Genomic DNA, 19,597 nt, shown 5'->3' on the forward strand with positions numbered 1-19,597 from the left:
TTTGTTGTCTGGGGTACAATTTACACACCCTGTTGGAGTGGTCTTGAGCATCTCTGGGGAAGGGGGTCACCAGGGATTTGGTGGGCTTTCTCAGAAGTGGAGTCTGGACTGAGGCAACTCCCAGGGGAGGGGGCCTGGGATGGAACTTTCCACATGAATATTCCAGACTCCTTGGGTATATGGATGCCAGGGACTGGGGTGATGCTACCAACAAACACTGTCCACTGTAATAGGTTTTAAACTAGACTGAATGACTGTCGTCTAGATGGTGACGAGCATGGTAGAGTTCCCAGGTCCGCTAGGGACAGTGCTGGAGCGTGAAGCCGGTTAGGGTTAGGGAGAGAAGAAAAGGTTCTTGCAGACCCAGCGCTGTTTGGGAAGAAGCTGGTATTTTCTGAGGAGCAGAGAGCTGTTGGGTATCTCTGAATCCAAGGAAACAGCCCCTTCTGTTCCATGTTTAATCACCATCTGGCTACCGAGATGGAGGATAAACAGCCAGATTTACCTGAGGTGGCTTCTGTAGCGTGGAAAACATTCTTTGTTGTTTCAGTTCTGGGCCAGGGGCCTTAATCTTCTCCCCAGCTAGAGTCTGTGTCAGGGTTCAGTTGGACCAAATAAATGAAGGCTTGGGTTTAGAGAACTTTGGGTCAGAATCCAGACCAGATCACACCAAGCTTTGCGTCAAGGGTACAATGATATGAGCGTGTTAGATACCCAGTGGATAGTAGATTCTTATTAAATATTTGATGTTTCTGACTTTCCCAGCATGTTCGACCAGATTCCTCCCACGGATTTTAAAGGCCTAAGGCTCAAGGGACCTTCAGAAGTTCTCTGTAACAGTGAGCACAGGGAGTCTCATTTGTGCAAACCCAAGAAACTCACATTGTTGAGAAATCCACAGCACTGCACAGGGGTGCCAAGTACCCTTTAGGAAAACATAAAGCAAAAGTGTTGTTTGTGTGAACTAAGCACTTGGTGTTTGGGGCAGGAGTGTTTTGCTGTCTAGGGTTTCTCTCATGTTTGTGGTTTCCTGGGACAAAGCTAGACTAGAAAGAAACTTCTTGTCTGGCATATGAGGGATAATGCCACAGGAGGAGGAAATGGGCATTCCAGTCAAGGAGGCCTGCACTGCAGTCCAGGCTCCTCCACCGTGGAGCGTGGAGCAGCTGACATCACCATCTACGTTGTAGTGGCCTCCCCAATATTGCTTCTTTTTCAGTGTCTGAGGGGAATGGGAATTATGCATGTACAGTCTCTTACCAGAAGGAAGCCCTAAAAACATGACTATTACTAGTGTCAAGGTCATTAACAGTATCTGGGAAAACAACTCACTAAGGCAGAAGCCCAGGGAATTGCCATGGACGGAGTTCAGGCGGAGACTGTAGCCAAGACGTAGACAGAGTAACCTTGAACAGAAAGGAGGAGGCAAGTTCAGTTGGTTCTCTATGTCTGCATCAACTGGAGTCAAAAAAAAAATACTTTATCTTTTAAATAAATTCTTAAAATATATGCGGACTTGTTACTGTTTTCTAAACAATAGACTGCATTGTTGATTTCCACGCTGTAGGTACTACCGGCAGGATATGCATGCGCTATATGTACGTGCTGTGCAGTTCTGCACATTGCTGGAACCGGTTCCCCACTGATCCAGAGGCTGGCTGCACACATCGTTCTTAAGGACACATCTGCTATGTGCCAGGCACCATGCTAAGTCCTGAGGAAATGTGGATTTTTAAAGAGGCCCGGGAAGTGGGAATTGACCAGGCTTTGGCAGGAGGAAGCACACAAGCAGAGAAGCCAAGAACAGAAACCCAGTAGAGAGATGGAGCAGAGCTGGGCTTTGGGGTGGGAGGGCAGAGCAGACTCTGTCAGAGCCCTTAGTCCCATTCTGGAGCCCGGAAAAGCTATGCAGCTGACTTTAGGAGGAAGACTGTAAAGCTTTTTGTGTGGTTTTCAAAGGTTCCTCTGGCTTTCGGGATGGAAAAAGGTCGGAGCGAGGCGAGAGAATGGTTTTAGATTTGCCCAGTTTAACCTGGACAATAGTGAGGATGGGGGCAGAAACACAAGTGCCCTCCGCCCTCCAGGAGGTAAAATACAATGTGGGTGCGGGGAAGGGGGGCGAGCAATGGCGAGCCAAGAAGGACACCTGTTGTTTCTGAGTTGCACAATCGGAGCAAGACCAGATTGGAGGGAAAGTGATTAGATCAGTTATTAGCAAGGTGGCTTTGAGCTGGTATTTTTTTTTTTCGGGGGATGGGGGGTTAAGTAAATCCCAAAGTAACCAGAACTAGAAGACAGAAGCTTGAACATGGAGCTCAGTAAGGCCGCCAAGACGGGAAATGTCAACTCCTGAATCCTTCCACGGAAGTAGTAATTAAAGTCAGGGGTTGAATGGGAACACCTGCAGAGACAGACTAAAGGAGGCTCTAAGAAGTGTTTAAGACTGAGCCTTGAGCCCATCGAAGGTCAGTAGAGGAAGGTGAGTAGGCAGAGAAAGGAGAAAAAGAGTGGATGGGGAAGGTGTAGGAGAGAGACCAAAATGAAGATAAGCAACAAGGCAGGGCTGGGGTAATGGTGTGGTAAGAACCAGGACAAAGGATCTGTTGAGTTAAGCATTCCAGGAGGTGTAGCTAGAGGCTCTTCAATGGTATGAACTAAAAATACACAGGACTGGGTTAAGAGTGAAGAGGAGGTGAAGGCAGTAGGTTCAGTCAAGTTGTTGGGTGATTTGATTACGACGGAGAGGAGAAAGGTAAAGTGTCTGGGGTATAGATGGCTAAGGGAGAGTCTTTGAACTTAGAAATGGAAGAGTGGGGTGCTTAAAAGGGTCACAGGAAGGACTTTGGTTGCAGCAAATGTTGAATCTGGAGAAAGGGGACAAGTGTTGGTGTCAGGAAACAAAGCAGACGTGAGGAAGAAGGAATGTGTCTCTGTCAACACAGAAGTGAGGGGAACGGGGTGGCAATGCCTGGGAAAGAGAGCGTTTTCCTGATAAGAGCTGGGTTGTTTCTGCAAAGCGAAAGGGAGAGAGAGAGAGAGAGAGAGAGAGAGAGAGAGAGAGAGAGAGAGAGAGAGAGAGAGAGAGAGAGAAGGTATTTTAAACCTCTGTTATGACTGGGAAGGAGGCTGCATTCACCATATGTGTGCGGCAGTGTGACAGGGCAGAGCTGGGGTTGGAGGCAATGAGACTGGACTCAACTGACCAGATCCCAAAGTTCTGTGAGACAACAGAAAGATTTCGATCACACTAGAAAGACAAAATGACCACAACATAAGGGGCTTGCATATACCCTTCGGGAATAGCAACACAAGTAGCTAGCATAGGCATGAGGTTGAGCAAGGAAGGGAGACCCACCATCACTTTCTAGATGTCAGAATATATTATAATACAGTGTGGGGATGGTCGCATGGGGAGCAGACTAGAAAGCCCAGAAACAAATGAGTTTTGGGGGACCTGGTACATGTTAAGATCACTCTCACTGACTGAGAAAGTTTGGTTTCGTTTGTTGTTTCAGAACCATTAATTGCAGCTCTGGGGATGGGGGAGTCTTGTTCATTGGTAGAATGCTTGCTGAACACGTGGAAGAGCCTGGATTTGATCCCCAGCTCTGCAAAGAGTACCCTAAAAAGAGTATCTAATTTGGATAATAAATTACAAGGTCACTCTGCATGAAAAGAAAAGCGGGGAAAAGCAGAAGTGCCATTAGGCGGAGGAGGCGTGGAGTGTCAGGAGCTGAAAGGTGCCGTTCAGAATGAACAGAAGAACCAACAAGTCTTTTGAGGACTTGCAGATAAAAGAGGTCACAGGGTGCCAGCGTCTGAGTGGTTGTGACCCCCGAAAGCACATATGCTCGCTCCTGTTCGCCAGCTTGTCTGTATTAGAAGATAGACATCAGTGTGATTGGATGAGGAGGGCGGGAGCCATCAGGAACTGATTCATGCCCCTTCACAAGAGGCTGGAGGGGGCTTATTTGTCCCCTCACTGTGTGAGGATGTGATGCAGTAGCACCCTCTGTGGCGAGCAGCACCTTAACCTTGGCTCCCAGCCAAGGTCAGTAAGATGTGTAGCGCTAGTCCTTACTAGCCCTGGCCTAGAGTATTTTACTATTACCACCTGAAAGGACCATGCAGAAGGGCTAATTGCTGCCCCTGATGTCAGAGAGGCAGACAAGCAAATCCACAGAATCACCACTTAACAAAGACCCTCATGGGAACCTTGGCTAGGGCAGGAAAACCTGCCCCATGACAGATGAGTTACTGGGGGCTTCCTGCACATCTTTCCAGGAGGTTTCTCTGCAAACATCAGGGATAGGCAAGCCTTAGAAAGTCCCAGCATCTTTGTGAGTTTAACACCAGAAGGTCTACCATGCTCTCACAATGGAAACTGGGGGAAAATGTCTCATGCTTCCAGTATTTTATAATAGTCAAGTATTCTTCTCATTACCATGCCTGTCGGTAGGCTAAGCTATGCCAGCTTTAGGCAAGAGAAATGCCCGTCTCTACACCTCTGTTCCAGCGAGAGAGGAAAACTGAGAAGCTCAGATGAAGTTCCTAGGCCAGGGTCACCGACTCACCGAAGGACAGAGGCCCAGCCACGGGACTGGAGACCACTTCCATCCCCCCCACCCCCGCAGCCCACAAAAGCCCTATGCTTAGCAGCTGCACGGACCCCATCTATCACATCTGACTTCCAACAGGAAAGGATAATGTCCATTAAAGGATAAAAACACAGTTCAAAGAGACTGAGCAGCATCAGGGCAGAGTCAGAAGTGGCAGGAAGTTTTGGAATTAGGGTAGGAATTTTAAACCAGGACAGTTAAAATGCCAAGAGGACAACGTGTGAGAACAGATGGGGAATGTAAGCAGGGAGCGGGACGGCCATGGAAATCTGGTCCCGAGAGTTTGCAAAGGCTCGCAATCAAAGACAGTGTCACAGAAACGAAGAATGCCTTCGGGGGACTTGCTAGAAGACAGCATGGTTGAGGAAGGAATCTCTGAGCTTGGAGATGCATCTTTGGGAACTCAGAAAAGAGAAAATAGAGAGAAAAATGGGGGCGCGGACATAGTACATCTTTGGGAACTCAGAAAAGAGAAAAGAGAGAGAAAAATGGGGGCGCGGACATAGTATCTAAGAATTTTGGAATGAGCACAAAAGGTACAAAATGTGTCTAATGAGAATATGAGCGGGAGGAACAAAGAGGAAAAGAGAAGAGAGTGATTTATAATTAAAGTTGGGCACCACATCCCAGACCTAGGAAACAGAAACAGGACATCTTAGGCCAGCCTGAGCCAAATAACTAGACCCTGCCTTAAAAAGAAACAAGCAAACAAAACCAAAATAACAACAAACCAAAGGAAAGTAGAAAATAAGGAAAGAATGAAGGGAGATAGCATGTTTTAAATGTTGAGAGAGAGGGAGGGAGAAAGGGAGAGAGAAAGACAGAGAGAGAGAGAACAGAACTCCAAACCTAGAATTCTGTACCCTACAAAATTATCCTTAAAGAGTGAAGAAATAAAGACTTTCTCAGATAAATAAAAATTGAGGGTGTTTGTTTCCAGTTAGAATTACATTTCTAAAAATGGTTTTAAAAGGTATTCAGAAAGAAGGCAGATAATATAGCTTAGAAGAACATCGGGGGGAAAAAAAACCTCCTTCCTTTGTCTTCATTGATCTAACAGGTGACAACTTGTTCAGAATAAAATAAGCAATGTACTAAAGATGTGTGTGTGTGTGTGTGTGTATGTGTGTGTGTGTGCGTGTGTGTGCGTGTGCCGCGCGTGCAGTTGCGCCAGGTGTTCATATGCAAGCTTGTGTTTAAGCGAAATTCTTGACAATAATGACATAGAGGATGGGGGAAGGAGTTGGGAACATTTTGTTAATACAGGGCACTTATAGCACTGTGAAGTAGTCTGCGGTAATTTGATTAACTCTGAATGTATGCTGCAAATAGAAGAATAGCTATTGAAAATGGCTTTTATTTTTATTTTTGGTATATGTGGTACATACACGTGCATGTGTACATATGTATGTGTGTTTGTGTGTGTGTGAAAGTGCCCATCCATGCACACATCGGGAGGTCAGTGGTAGACAGGTGTCTACTCTCCGCCTTATATTCCTGCCAATGTCTCTCATTTTCACTGAGAGCTCTCCATTGCAGATGGACGAGCTGACCAGCAAGCCCTGGAATCCATCTCTCTATTACTCCCCAGGCTAAGGTTACAGATATGTGTGCTTGGGATCTGAGCTCAGGTCCTAATCCTTTTAAAGAAGATGTTCTTACCCACTGATCTATCTCTCCAGCCTCTAATTTTTTTTAAAGAATTAAAAGTGTGCAGCTAAGAGGGGAGAGAAAATAGAATAAAATGTGTTCAGTGTTGACTGGGTATAGTCATAAAAACAAGAAAAAAGAGTGAAAGAGAAAAATGGGCAGGAAGCAAGGATAAAACATAGAAAGGAGTAATAAATACAATCAATCCACTAATCACATTGAATGCCAGTGGTCTAAACCCACCAGTTAAAAGACAGAGGTCATGAGAGAAAGATCCACCATGCCAGTGCCAATCAAAAGAGAGCAGAGAGCAGCTTGCTGTGGGACTTTTAGTCCGAGACAGCATCAGAGCAAGAACATCCATTGGCAAGTGGAGCATTACATAGGTTTTAAGAAGCTAATTCTTGAAGAAGATACAAAAATCTTTCTACATATTTGACCACACAGATTTGGAAGTGTTCAAGGAAAAAACATCAAGGAAAAGTCAAGCCCTTATCAGAGCTAAGACTTCAACACACCTCTAGCAGGTGAGGACAGATCCAGGAAGCTGGGGACGGAGTAGCAAGAACTTAACTGAATCACCTGCTCACTAGTATCATTGGCCACTTTACCTATTAACAGTACATCCCACATTCTTAGGCTTATGTGGTACATTTGCCAAGCTAAGAGCACCCCAGCCCTAAAACAAGCTTCACTAATTTAAAAGAACAGACATCACACAATGCCCATTCTTAGCCTACACAAGAATTAAGCTGGAAGCCAATAACAGAAAGCTTGAAATTCTAAAGCACTTGGAGTGTAAATCGCCCATTTCTAAGAAGAACTTCAAATAAATGAACAGGAAGACACAGCTTATCAAAATATGTGTGGTGTTATAAAAACGGTGCTTGGAGAGAAAGTTATAGCATTGAAAGAACTTTTTCAATAAAGATCTAAAACTCAGTAGTCTAAGGTTTTACCTTAAGAAACTAGAAATATTGTAGCAAATGAAATCCGGGACATTTTCCAATAAAAGGAAGTAATTTTTAAAGCAGTAGAAATCAATGAAATTGAAAATATGGGATCAGCAGAGAAAGATAACAAGGCCAAAATCCGATGGTTTCTTTTTAAAGATTAATTAGCTGACTAGCCTTCGTCAGCCTGAGAAAGAAAAGACACCGATTACTGAAGTAGGAACTAAAGAATAGACATCACTGTATATCCAAGGGTTACAAATATTTTAAGTAAACAATGTGAACAACTCTTATGACCACAAATTTTATAACCTAGATTAAAACCATTCAATTTCTTAAAAATCATAATTTTCCAAAAGTATTATCAGAATAAAAGACCTATGTCTATTAAAGAGATCAAATCAATAATAAATAATCCCTCAAAAGAGAAAACACCAAACCTAGACACAGTCACTGGTGAATACTTTCAAAAGGTTTAGTAAGAGATTACACCGAGTGTATAGGCTCTATTGGATGATAGAAGCAGAGGGACACTTCCTAACTCCATCTATGAAGACACTGTTACTTTATTAACAAAACCAAAGATATTACACAAAAGAAAACCACAGAGCAATAGCTCTTGGGGCCATAGATTTAAAACTCTCAACAGAAAAGTGATTAGTAATCATACTTGACTGAAAAGCCTACAAACTGGAACAGTTATCAGAATAGAAAAGTATACCTACAGGTACAATAGTGGCATCTTGGAGGTAACCACTGGCTGTCTTATTGGGCATTAGGCCCACTCAGTTGGGGGAAATTCTTGCCTGGAACCATCAAAGTAGCCAACCACCCATGGTTGGTAAAGTCATGGACCTACTATTCCCACTTTCCTAAAACAGTTATACTTCCTAACTGCATTCATTCTGAATACGTAACACCCACAGGTAAGTGTAACTCTCACCGTTCATCAAGGAAGCTTCTTTCTGCAGCCAATGGAGACCATTACAGAAGTTCACAACTGGTCAGAATGCAAGAACCACTGGCCATGAAGTGCTCAACTCCAGCTGATACGTCTACAACACAACCCCTATCCATAAGGCTCAGGGAATGTCATGGGAGAGGGGGCAGAAAGAGAGTAAGGACCAAGGATCAGGATGTCTGCAGAGAGATACTGACTCCTATACATAATAAAGCAGCTGCACCCATAAAATTTCAATAAATACCTAAAGAAGACCTGGGTAATGATGTGCCTACACCCATAGGGAAATTTCACAAGGCCCCACCCCAAAATGAAGAGCTAAAGGCAATTAGTGCTTGCTGGGAAAGGAGGACTCTCCAAAAACAAGTTCCCTGATGGTTTACCTAATCCCAAGTGATCAGCACTAAACACATATACATATAAACAACACCACATAGACTAGGTGATTGTGTTTATGTATACATATGTGCATATAAAAACAGTAATAATTAAAGAATAAGTTTGAGAAGAAGCTGGAAGTTGGTAGAAATGGGAGGAATTGAAGGAGGAATAAGAGAGGTGAAAATGATATAATTCTTATATATGAAATTCTCAAGAAACAATTTTAAAAAACTCAACAAAATATAAAATTTAACCCCCAAATTTTTTTAAGTATAATTGTTCCATATGACTTTTTTCAGGAGTTGTGCTGGTTTTATGTCAACTTGACACAAGTTAGAGTCATCTGAAAGGAGGGAACCTCAATTGAGAAAATGCCTCTGTAAGATCTGGCTGGCGGTAGGCAAGCCTGTAGGACATTTTCTTAATTAGTGATTGATGTGGGAGGACCCAGCCCATTGTGGGTGGGGCCATCTTTCGGCTGCTGGTTTGGGTTCTATAAGAAAGCAGGCTGAGAAAGCTCTGATCAGCAAGCCAGTAAGCAGCACACCTCCACGGTCTCTGTATCAGCTCCTACCTCCAGACTCCTGCCCTGCTTGGGTTCCTGTCCTGACTTCCTTCAGTGATTAACAGTGATACGGAAGTGTAAGCCTAATAAACCTTTTCCTTCTCAACTTGCTTTTGGCTATGGTGTTTCATCACAGCAATAGTAACTATAACCAAGACAGAAATCGGTACCAGGATTGTGGGGTATTTCTGTAACAGACCTGACCGTGTGTTTTGGGGTGGATTGTGGAAGGAATTTAGAACTTTGGACTGGAAAAGCCTGAGTGTTGAAAACTTGGTAAGATGTTCTGTGAGAGCTTGGAAGATGAGAATGTTGAAAGCTGACAGTGGTGGCGCACGCCTTTAATCCCAGCACTCAGGAGACAGAGGCAGGCGGATCTCTGAGTTCCAGGCTGGACTGATCTACAAAACGAGTTCCAGGACAGCCAGAGCTGTTACACTGCTTTTGTATCAAAAAAGAAAAAAACAAAACAAACAAAACAAAAAGAATGGCTATAGCATTGCAGATGATGGAGGCCTGGCTTGCAAATTTTCAGAGGAGTCTGAAAATCCTTTAATGACTCTATCAGTACAGTTAGCTATTCTGAGGTAAGAATCTGTGGTTCTCAGCAAAATTCTTCACAGACCTCAAAAGAACGGTACTCAACTTCATATGGAAAAGCAAAAAAACAACAAACAAACAAACAAAAAACAGGATAGCCAAAACAATCCTGTACAATAAAAGAACTTCTGGAGGCATCACAATCCCTGACTTCACGCTCTAATACAGAGCTGCAGTACTGAAAACAGCCTGGTATTGGCATAAGAACAGACAGGAGGACCAATGGAACCGAGGAGAAGACCTGGATATTAATCCACACCTGATTTTGGACAAAGAAGCAAAAAAATATCAAATGGAAAAAAGAAAGCATATTTAACAAGTGGTGCTGGCATAATTGGATATCAACATGTAGAAGAATGAAAATAGACCCATATCTATCACCATGCACAAAACTCAAGTCCAAATGGATCAAAGACCTTAACATAAAGCCAACCACACTGAACCTTATAGAAGAGAAAGTGGGAACTACACTTGTACGCATTGGCACAGTAGACTACTTCCTAAATGTAACCTCAGCAGCACAGACACTGAGATAAACAATAAATGGGATCTCCTGAAACTGAAAGCTTCTGTAAAGCAAAGGACATAGTCAACAAGAGAAAAGGAGAGCCTACAGAATAGGAAAAGATCTTCACTAGCCCCACATCAGACAGATATCTGATCTCCAAAATATACAAAGAACTCAAGAAATTGGTCACCAAAAGAACACATAATCCAGTAAAAAAAAAAAAGTGGAGCACAGACCTAAACAGAGAACTCTCAACAGAGGAATCTAAAATGGCTGAAAGACAATACTTAAGGAAATGTTCAACATCCTTAATCATCAGAGAAATACAAATCAAAACAACTCTGAGATTCCATCTTACACCTGTAAGAATGGCCAAGGTCACAAACACTGATGACAACTTATGCTGGAGAGGATGTGGGGAAAAGGGAACATTTCTTTATTGCTGGTGGGAATGCAAGCTGGTACAACCCCTTTGGATGTCAGTGTGGCAATTTCTCATAAAATTAAGAAACAGCCTTCCTCAAGACCCAGCAATACCACTTTTGGGTATATATCCAAAGGATGCTCAATTGTGCCACAAGGACATGTGCTCAACTATGTTCATAGCATCTTTGTTTGTCATAGCCAGAATCTGGAAACAACATAAATGCCCCTTGGCCGAAGAATGGATAAGGAAAATGTGGTATATTTACACAATGGAGTACTACACAGCAGAAAAAAATAATGACATCTTGAATTTTGCAGGAAAATGGATGGATCCAGAAAACATTATTTTGAGTGAGGTAACCCAGACACAGAAAGACAATTATCACATGTACTCACTCATAGGTGGTTTTTAAACATAAAGCAAAGAAAACCAGCCTACAAACCACAATCCCAGAGAACTTAGACAACAATGCGGACACTAAGAGAGATTTAAATAGATCTAATCTACATGGGAAGTAAAAAGTAGAAAAAGAAGAGATCTCCTGAGTAAATTGGGAGCACGGGGACCTTGGGGGAGGATTGAAGGGGGAAAGGGAGAGGCAGAGAAGAGAGCAGAGAAAAATGTAGAGCTCAATAAAAATCAATAAAAAAAATCCCTTAATGATAAAAAAAGAAGTGGTGGGGAAAAGAGATCCGGCGAAGGATACATAAAAAGGGCAGTTAGTGAAGTAAGAGGAAACCTAGGAGAGCATAATATTCTAAAGTCAAAATAATGAGCATGCTCTTAAAAACAGTATAGTCAGATGTTCATGGTGGATCAGATATATGTTAAGGACTGTGAAGTAACCTTGATCTCATAAAGTAGATATAATTGGGAGAATAATATTGCCAGATCATTTTGAGTAATAACCTAATTTATTCACTCAAATTATTTTTTCAGAATTCTTATGCTTTTACTATATGAAGAAGCAAGGATTAAATTAGTACAATGCAATGTGAGTTTTTGCTGCCTTATCAATAAAAATAAAAGTGTTAAAAAAAAGAATCTGTGGTTCTGATTATCTGGGATGGAACCAACTGTGGTTAGGAGATGGACACCATCAAGGTGAAGTCCTCTGGGAGGTGTCTCCTAAGGATCAACACACAATAACTGTGTTCTAGAGGCAGCCAAGTTTGTGCCTTCTGCTGGTAGCTAAACTCGCTAATGTCATAACCACCCAGGTGGCACTGGTTTTAAAGGCATAAAGGGCTCATGGAGAGCAGCTGGGGCTTGGCGATGTGTGGCAGGGTTGGAGTCCCTGAAGAGAACCAAGGAGAGGCTGTTGGTGAAAGTGCAACCCAGCTGCAGCAGAAGAAGCCAGCATGGTGGGGATGCTGGTACATGGGATGACTACCAAGGAGAGCAGGGCCAGTGGAGGAAAACAGCCTGAGCCTAGAAGATAAGCTGTGTGTGCCGCAGAGGGGCAGAGCCAGAGAAGTGGTCCAGTCCCTTTAGAGAAACGCAGAGGATAGTGGGTGGATCCCAGACATTGGACTGGTTGGATTATTTACACAGTTGGAGTTTGGTTGTACTTTGTTCAGATTACAACTGGGCTCTGGTTCTTAACTTTTTGAAGTAAGGAAGTATTTAATTTATTTTTGATTTTTACAAGAACCCACAGGTAAGAGACTTTAAACTTTTAAAGAGATTTTGGAGTTTAGAAAGACTTTGGATTTTAAATGAGAGTTTGGTTATTTTAAAGACACTTTGAACTTTCAATTTTTTGAATTTTTAAAGACTGGGACTTTTAAAAGTTGGACTATTTCATATTGCAATGTTAATATTAATGTGTTCTCTTTTGGATGGATAAGAAAGGGGGGCTGTGGCTTCACACTGATGTGTTTATGTGTCAAGCTGGCAAGGGATCTATTGTGCTGGCTAGATTTATGTCAGCTTGACATAAGTTACAGTCATTTGAGAAGAGAGTACTTTAATTGAGAAAATACCTCCCTGAAATCTGACTATAGGCAGGCCTATAGAGCATTTTCATAGTTTGTGACAAATGGGAGCCCATTATGGGTGGTACCACCCCTAGGCTGGGGGTGCTGGGTTCTGTTGAAATAGGAGCAGCGGGGCTGTGTCCCGCCACCCAGCCGTTCGCACGGCTAGCTTTATACCCAAAATAATTACATGAAAACTGTATTCTTTTAAACACTGCCTGGCCCATTAGTTCCAGCCTCTTATTGGCTAGCTCTTACATATCGATCTAACCCATTTCTAATATCCCTGTAACACCACGAGGTATCTTACCAGGGAAGATCTTAACCTGCGTCTGTGTCCGGTAGGAGAATCATGGCGACTCCTCGGCTCAGCTTCTTTTTCCCAGCATTCTGTTCTGTTTACTCCGCCTACCTAATTTTATGTCCTATTAAAGGGCCAAGGCAGTCTCTTTATTTAACCAATGAAATTAACACAAAACAGAAGACTCGCCCCCATCAGGGTTCTATAAGAAAACAGATTGAACAAGCTAGGAAGCAACACCTCTCCATGGCCTCTGCATCAGACTCCAGGTTTTTGCCCTGTTTGAGTTCCTGTCCTGACTTCCTTCAAAGATGGACTATTGTCTTAGTTTGGGCTTCTACTGCTGTGAAGAGACACCGTGATCACAGCAACTCTTATAAAAGAGAATATTTAATTGGGAATAACTTACAGTTTCAGAGGTTTGGTTCATTTTCATTATTGTGGGAAGCATGGTGGTGTGTAGCAGGCATGGTGCTAGAGAAGGAACTGAGGGTTCTACATCGTGACCCACAGTCAGCAGGAGCAGCTGTGTGTACCACACTGGACATGGCTTGAGTATAGGCAACCTCAAAGCCTGCCCTCTTCCCCCACAGTGACGCACTTCCTCCAACAAGGCCACACCTACTCCATCAAGACCACACCTCCTAATAGTGCCACTCCCTATGAGTTTATGGGGGCCAATTACATTCAAACTACCACAATTATGATGATATGGAAGTGTAAGCCAAATAAACCTTTTCCTCCCTGGCTTGCTTTTGGTCATGTTGTCTCATCATAGCAAGAGTAACTCTAACTAAGATAGCTGGTTGACCCCAGATAAGTTTCCCATGCTTTCAGTAAATAACTTCCCATACATGCTCATGGGAGCTGCTCTAACTAAAGCCAGAAGATACATAGCACACACCAGGAAAGCAAGAGAGGTACTTGCTAGAAAGAAGGATTTCTTTGGAGGAGGGGAGACAAGAAAGGGTAATGGGGGTTGAAAATAACTAAAAGTTATTATAGAAGCATATGAAACTGTCAAAGAATTAAAAATAAGAAATAAAGATAATAAGCACAATTGGATACAATGGCTTTCACTAAAGGCACTTGCTTTAATTCTTTGAGAGGGTTCTACATGCAGGCAGAAGAACTAACACAGTCTGGAGGAACAAGAATGGTTACTATTTGGTTATAGTGTCCTTCAACATTACTGGGATTATATTTGGAAAAATATGAAGACCAATTAAATAGAAGACATAAGTAGAAGTTACAAAGGTGGGTATTGTAGGAAACTAGGTGACTTCTGTGTTTTTTAACAATTCCTCCACGAGGGCGTTTTAACATTTTAGTTAAGTTCTAAAGCTGGAACTCAACAAGGTTTGGTTTGCTCCAGGAACACCCTCCTCCTCCACCTCTGAACAGGAGATGCGTAGGTGATTGAGGAGCCTTGTGCAGGATCATCACCTAGGGGCTGGTTCCTCCAAGTGCTGGCACAATGTCTGGGCCCAGAGAGCACAGATGTGCCAGATCTCTGTAATCACACTGTGCCAAGCACTGTTCTGGGGCCTGGGGATCAGAGGCTGCTAATGCAGAATGATGGGTCTAGAAATAAAATCGAGTCAAGTCAGAGTCCCCAGAGTTACTCTCTCCGCCCCCAGAAGGACACTGCGTTTTAATGTGTTTATTTGCCTCTGGTTTTCACAGATCATAGATGAAGAAGAGACCCAGTTTATGAGTAACTGCCCCGTGGCAGTCACTGAAAGCACCCCTCGGAGGAGGACACGGATCCAGGTGTTTTGGATAGCACCACCAGCAGGGACAGGCTGTGTGATTCTGAAGTAAGTGAGCATGGCCTCTTCACCCACCTTTCTGTGGTGATCAGAGATGTCCTGTGTGTCCGCAGGAAGAGGTGTGGCTTCTGGGGCATCAGGCAAACCCTTCCCTGAGTCTTCCATTTTCTCCATGCTAAATGCATAAGAAATCAAGTGTCCATCTTCATTCAGTATTATGAGTCCATTCTGTGCATCCATAGGTAATAACGCACGCACCGGTTAAGAAAAACATAACCAAGCAAATAATACAAGCCTGGTGTCTTCATTTGGAATTAATGGGTTTTTTTTTTTGTCTTGTGATTTGAAGCATCTTCATTAACTAGCATCCTTAAACTGTGCTCTGCCTGACCTAATGCCCAATTGCAACCTCCAGTTGCCCAGGTTCCTCTTTACAAACCTTTCTTCCACCTTGGTTGGCAAAGGCTTGCCGAATACGCACCAGGCGTCAGGTTGGACCTCCAGCCCTGCACACACCGTGAGCAGTGCACACCTGCAATCCCAGCACTCAAAGATAGAGGCAGAAGGAGCAGATGCTCAAGGTTATATTTGGCTACTGAGTAAGATTTGAAGCTAGCCTGAACTACACAGGACCAAGTCTCAAATAAAATTGCCCTCCGTCACCACTTCCCAGGCAGCTGCTGGGTAAGTGGCCACAGGGAGAGCTTTGACCAGCCAGAATCATTTCCTCTGAAAGACAGCATTGTCTCAATGCTGCATCTCCGGCTTATGAACCACAAGGTGATGTTCTTTGAGATATAAACAGAAGGGGAGGACAGTTATTTCTGCAGCCAGATACATTTAGATGTTGCATACTGGATCTCCATCTTACAGACCGATAGCGTACTAGCATGGTTGAAGGCTTTGCGAAGTCCTACCAAAAGCTAACAAACAAGCCAAACACTTTGTCATTTCAGTGGTGTGTCCCAAACTTACCTGATGGGAAAGCCCCTTTTAAATCTTTTATCTTATGGCACCAGTTCTTTGGAGTAGGTTTAAAGGCCCATTTCAATTGATGTCTGATGGAGGAAGGTCATTGGCTAATAAAGAAACTTCCTTGGCCCATTTTATAGGTTAGAACATAGGTGGGTGGAGTAAACAGAACAGAATGCTGGGAGGAAGAGGAAGTGAGCTCAGACTCGATAGCTCTCCTCTCTGGGGCAGATGCGATGAAGCTCCCACCCAGGATGGACGTAGGCTAGAATCTTCCTGGTAAGTGCACCTTGGGGTGCTACACAGATTATTAGAGATGGGTTAAAGCAAGATATGAGAGTTAGCCAGAATAGGCTAGATATAATGGGCCAGGCAGTGTTTAAATGAAGACAATTTGTGTGTTGTTATTTCGGGGCATAAGCTAGCCAGGCGGCTGGGAGCAGGGCGGCAGGAATGCAACCCGCAGCTCCCACTACAGATGTCAAGACTTTTAGGATTTCAGACATACAAGCGGTCATGAGCAGATGGCAGGACTCCATTTCAAGCACCCAAGGTGTCATTTACTGCTTGGTTCAGTATGTTGGCACCTGCTTGTAATCCCAGCACTTAGAAAGTAGAGCCAGGAAAATCAGAAGTTCAAGGTCAGCTTCATCTACATAGAGAGATCCAGGTCACCCTGGACCACATAAGACAAGAGACTCTTTTCTCAAAAAATATGTACGTGATCTTTTTCGTGGAGGTGGGGGATGGAACTTTCCCAGCCATGTTCTGTCCTGAATCCCCAAAGGCCTTTTCTGTGAATTTGCTTCAATTGATAAATGTAGACATGTAGACCCCCTACTGCGACTGATCCAGCCTACCCACCTCCAAGAGCAGCTGATAATAGGGTCTCCCATGACTTCAGCTACAGCTGGCCAATGGGAAAGAAACCCACAGAGACCTCTGGAAACACCTGCCTATTGCTAAACTTGGCCTCATCTTTCTGGCCTCCCTCCACTGACACATAATTTCCTCCTCCCTTAGTTGAACACGCGTTGAACATCTTTCCCCCGACTTCTTGACACGCTTACCTCTTAGCCCTTATGTACACTGATGGTCTAAAAACTCAAGCTGTATGATTTTTTAAAATGAAATCACATCTATAAATCACAATACTAAGCATGTGCTGGTTGAAATGTGGGCCTTGAGGTACTAAGCAAAGACCACTGAGAAGGGAGGCAGTGCACGCCGCAGCTGACTGTACCCCATGGGAGTCAGTTACCACCACAGGTTTTCAGCAGAGAGTGAAAGGCAGGAGGGGGCAGGCAAAGCCTCTGGGGTGGATGTGGAGGTGTGAGAGAGAGAGTGTGTGTGTGTGTGTGTGTGTGTGTGTGTGTGTGTGTGTGTGTAATGGCTTCAGGTCTACTCTGCTGAGAGGTTGTTGCCATGGGGAAGCTGGTGACAGACTGACTGGAAGGTAAACATCTTATATGGTTAGTGTGGAGGGTACATTTGGATTCCTAGTTGGTCCTCAATTGAGAATACGCAAGGTAATGGAAAGGGGAGACTTGGCAGTCAACAAGTAAGTCCCGAGGAGCTGGTGAGGATGTGGGGAAGCAGGTTCCCACAATTCCTGTCACATACAGTCTTTATGTATATCAGTCCCTCAGCTTGGAGGCTGGGTTCCAGGCTTGGCATTCTAGTACCCAGATCCCTAATCCATGGTAGCCTGGTCCGTCGACAGAGCCTGGGCTCTAAAGATGAAGCTTGGAAGCAGTCCGCTGGGTCACAAGTCCCTCTGTTCTCAAAGCCCTTGTTCATCTGGCCCCGCATTTTGGTTTTCTTTTCTTTCTTGTTTTTGCAAACTAGAGCCATTTGATCTTCTGGTGGAATCCAGAAAGGCATCCTTTGTTTACCCACTGCCAGTCAGCATATGCGAATGTACGTTTTTCTGTTTTAACAATGAACATATGTGGCCCGTTTTCGTTCACTCCTCTGACAAATGTAAGTGAGCTCTTATTTGCCTGCCCTTTTGGGCATTGGAGGGTTTCAGCCCTGCACCATCTCACAGGTCAAACGGGGAAGAGAAAACAACCAGGCAATGTTTTTTGCATGTCAGGAACTCAGCTGCACATCCAGTTACCTGGCAGGCTTGGGTTAATTGACCTGGATAGCTAACTCATACAGGAGGAGACAGGCTCCCTGGAGCAAGGCAACTTGAGAGTCTTTACTCTTCCTTTCTCCTGAGGGAATTATATCTTAGCCACAGCGCTGTGTTTAAAAACTTATAATTCTATAGGTGAGATGTAAACACAGACACATTGTAAACTTTTAAGCAACACAAAAAGAAGTGAGGTACAGAAAATATATATTAGAATACAGAAAAATTGAAAAACCCTCGACAGTCTCCTCAAATATTCCCAGTATTCCTCGTGAAGCCAGCAATCCATATCAGCTTTGTGGGTGTGCTTTAAAGTTGTGTGTGTTCACTTACATTCTGAAGGTACGTGGAGCATGCGTAATACCTTGAACTTGAATGGGTGCTCACTCGGGAGAACTTAGCAGAAACATGTCTGGATCAGAATATGCGTATTTATAGTTGATTTTTAAGCTACTGCATGTTATCTGCGGTATGAATGTGCGAATCACGCTCCAAGAAGTTCACATTTGGATTCTCTCATGGTCTCTTTTCTGTCCCTGCTACAATCAATGATCTATAACAGACAACCAAGTGCATGCCTTTTTGAGTAAATACTTACATTTTTATTCATAGCAGATGACAAATCACAGGGTCATAAGGAATGCATATTAATGATTTCTACAGACACTGCCATATTGTCCTCAAAATTAGTGACAGAGCCTATAACCTTACCTGCTTAGCAGTCCCTGACATTACCAATTTCAAGAACCTTCTGTGTGAGAATCAAAATAATATCTCAGGTTAATTTACTTGCTACTTTTGTACTATTAATGCAGACTGGAGTTTACATCTTCAGCACCCACGTAATTGCTGTGTGGGTATGACAGCTCCCCTCCCCCATTATTGCAGTTCTCTGTGTTGACCGAGTTTTCTGTCCCATCAGGTCCTACATCCATTTAGTCCCAAATAAACACACAGAGGCCTATATTAATTATAAACTGGTTGGCCTAGTAGCTCAGGCTTCTTATTAACTCTTATAACTTATAATTAGCCCCTAATTCTTGTCTGTGTTAACCACATGGCTTGGTACCTTTTTCAGTGAGGCAGTCACATCTTGCTTCCTCTGTGTCTGGGTGACAACTGCAGACTGAGTCTTTTCTCTTCCCAGAATTCTCATTGCCCTGCCTCTACTTCCTGCCTGGTCGGCCCACCTATACTTCCTGCCTGGCTACTGGCCAATCAGCATTTTATTAAAATACAACTGAAAGGGTACAGACCATTGTCCCACAGCACTTCTGAAGGAATAGGCAGAGGCTCTCTGGAGCAAGCTGGGTAGTGAGACCAATTGAATGGGCAAGATCATCACGAGACCCTGCCTCAATATGTAAGGTTCAAAGCAACCGTGTAAGACACTCAATGTCAACTTCTGGCTTTCACACGTATACTTACACATGGACTCATGCTTGCACATACATTCTGCCCCCACATATGTGAATACTCATCTCTGTCTCTCGGTCTCTCTCTACATACATACAAATGCCAAAAAAAGCTTGACATTTTGATTAAAAATATGCATCTGTGCTTTCCCTTAGGAATTTAAGTTTTACATCTTAATCAAAAAATAGATTTTCTATACTCAAGGTTATAAATACATTTCATATTTATATTCCTAAAGATTTTAAAATAGGCTTAGACCTTTTGTCTTCCTAGAATTTGAGTTTGTTAATTACATGGTATCAGTAGACCACAACAGAAAATTCATGGTCTGCTCAGCTCAAAATGAGGTACCA

At 43.4% G+C, this 19,597-nt stretch overlaps 1 protein-coding gene across 1 annotated transcript in view; it reads left to right on the forward strand.

Annotated features, from left to right (window-relative positions):
- Window positions 1-19,597, forward strand: part of Spon1 (spondin 1) — a 308,671-nt gene that overhangs the window by 66,478 nt on the left and 222,596 nt on the right. Inside the window, exon 3 of the mRNA XM_075971948.1 lies at window positions 14,631-14,764. Coding sequence (XP_075828063.1) covers window positions 14,631-14,764 — 134 coding nt within the window. The remainder of the gene's footprint in view (window positions 1-14,630; window positions 14,765-19,597) is intronic.

The sequence above is a fragment of the Microtus pennsylvanicus genome, chromosome 5, assembly GCF_037038515.1.
Source record: "Microtus pennsylvanicus isolate mMicPen1 chromosome 5, mMicPen1.hap1, whole genome shotgun sequence".
NCBI lineage: Eukaryota > Metazoa > Chordata > Mammalia > Rodentia > Cricetidae > Microtus > Microtus pennsylvanicus.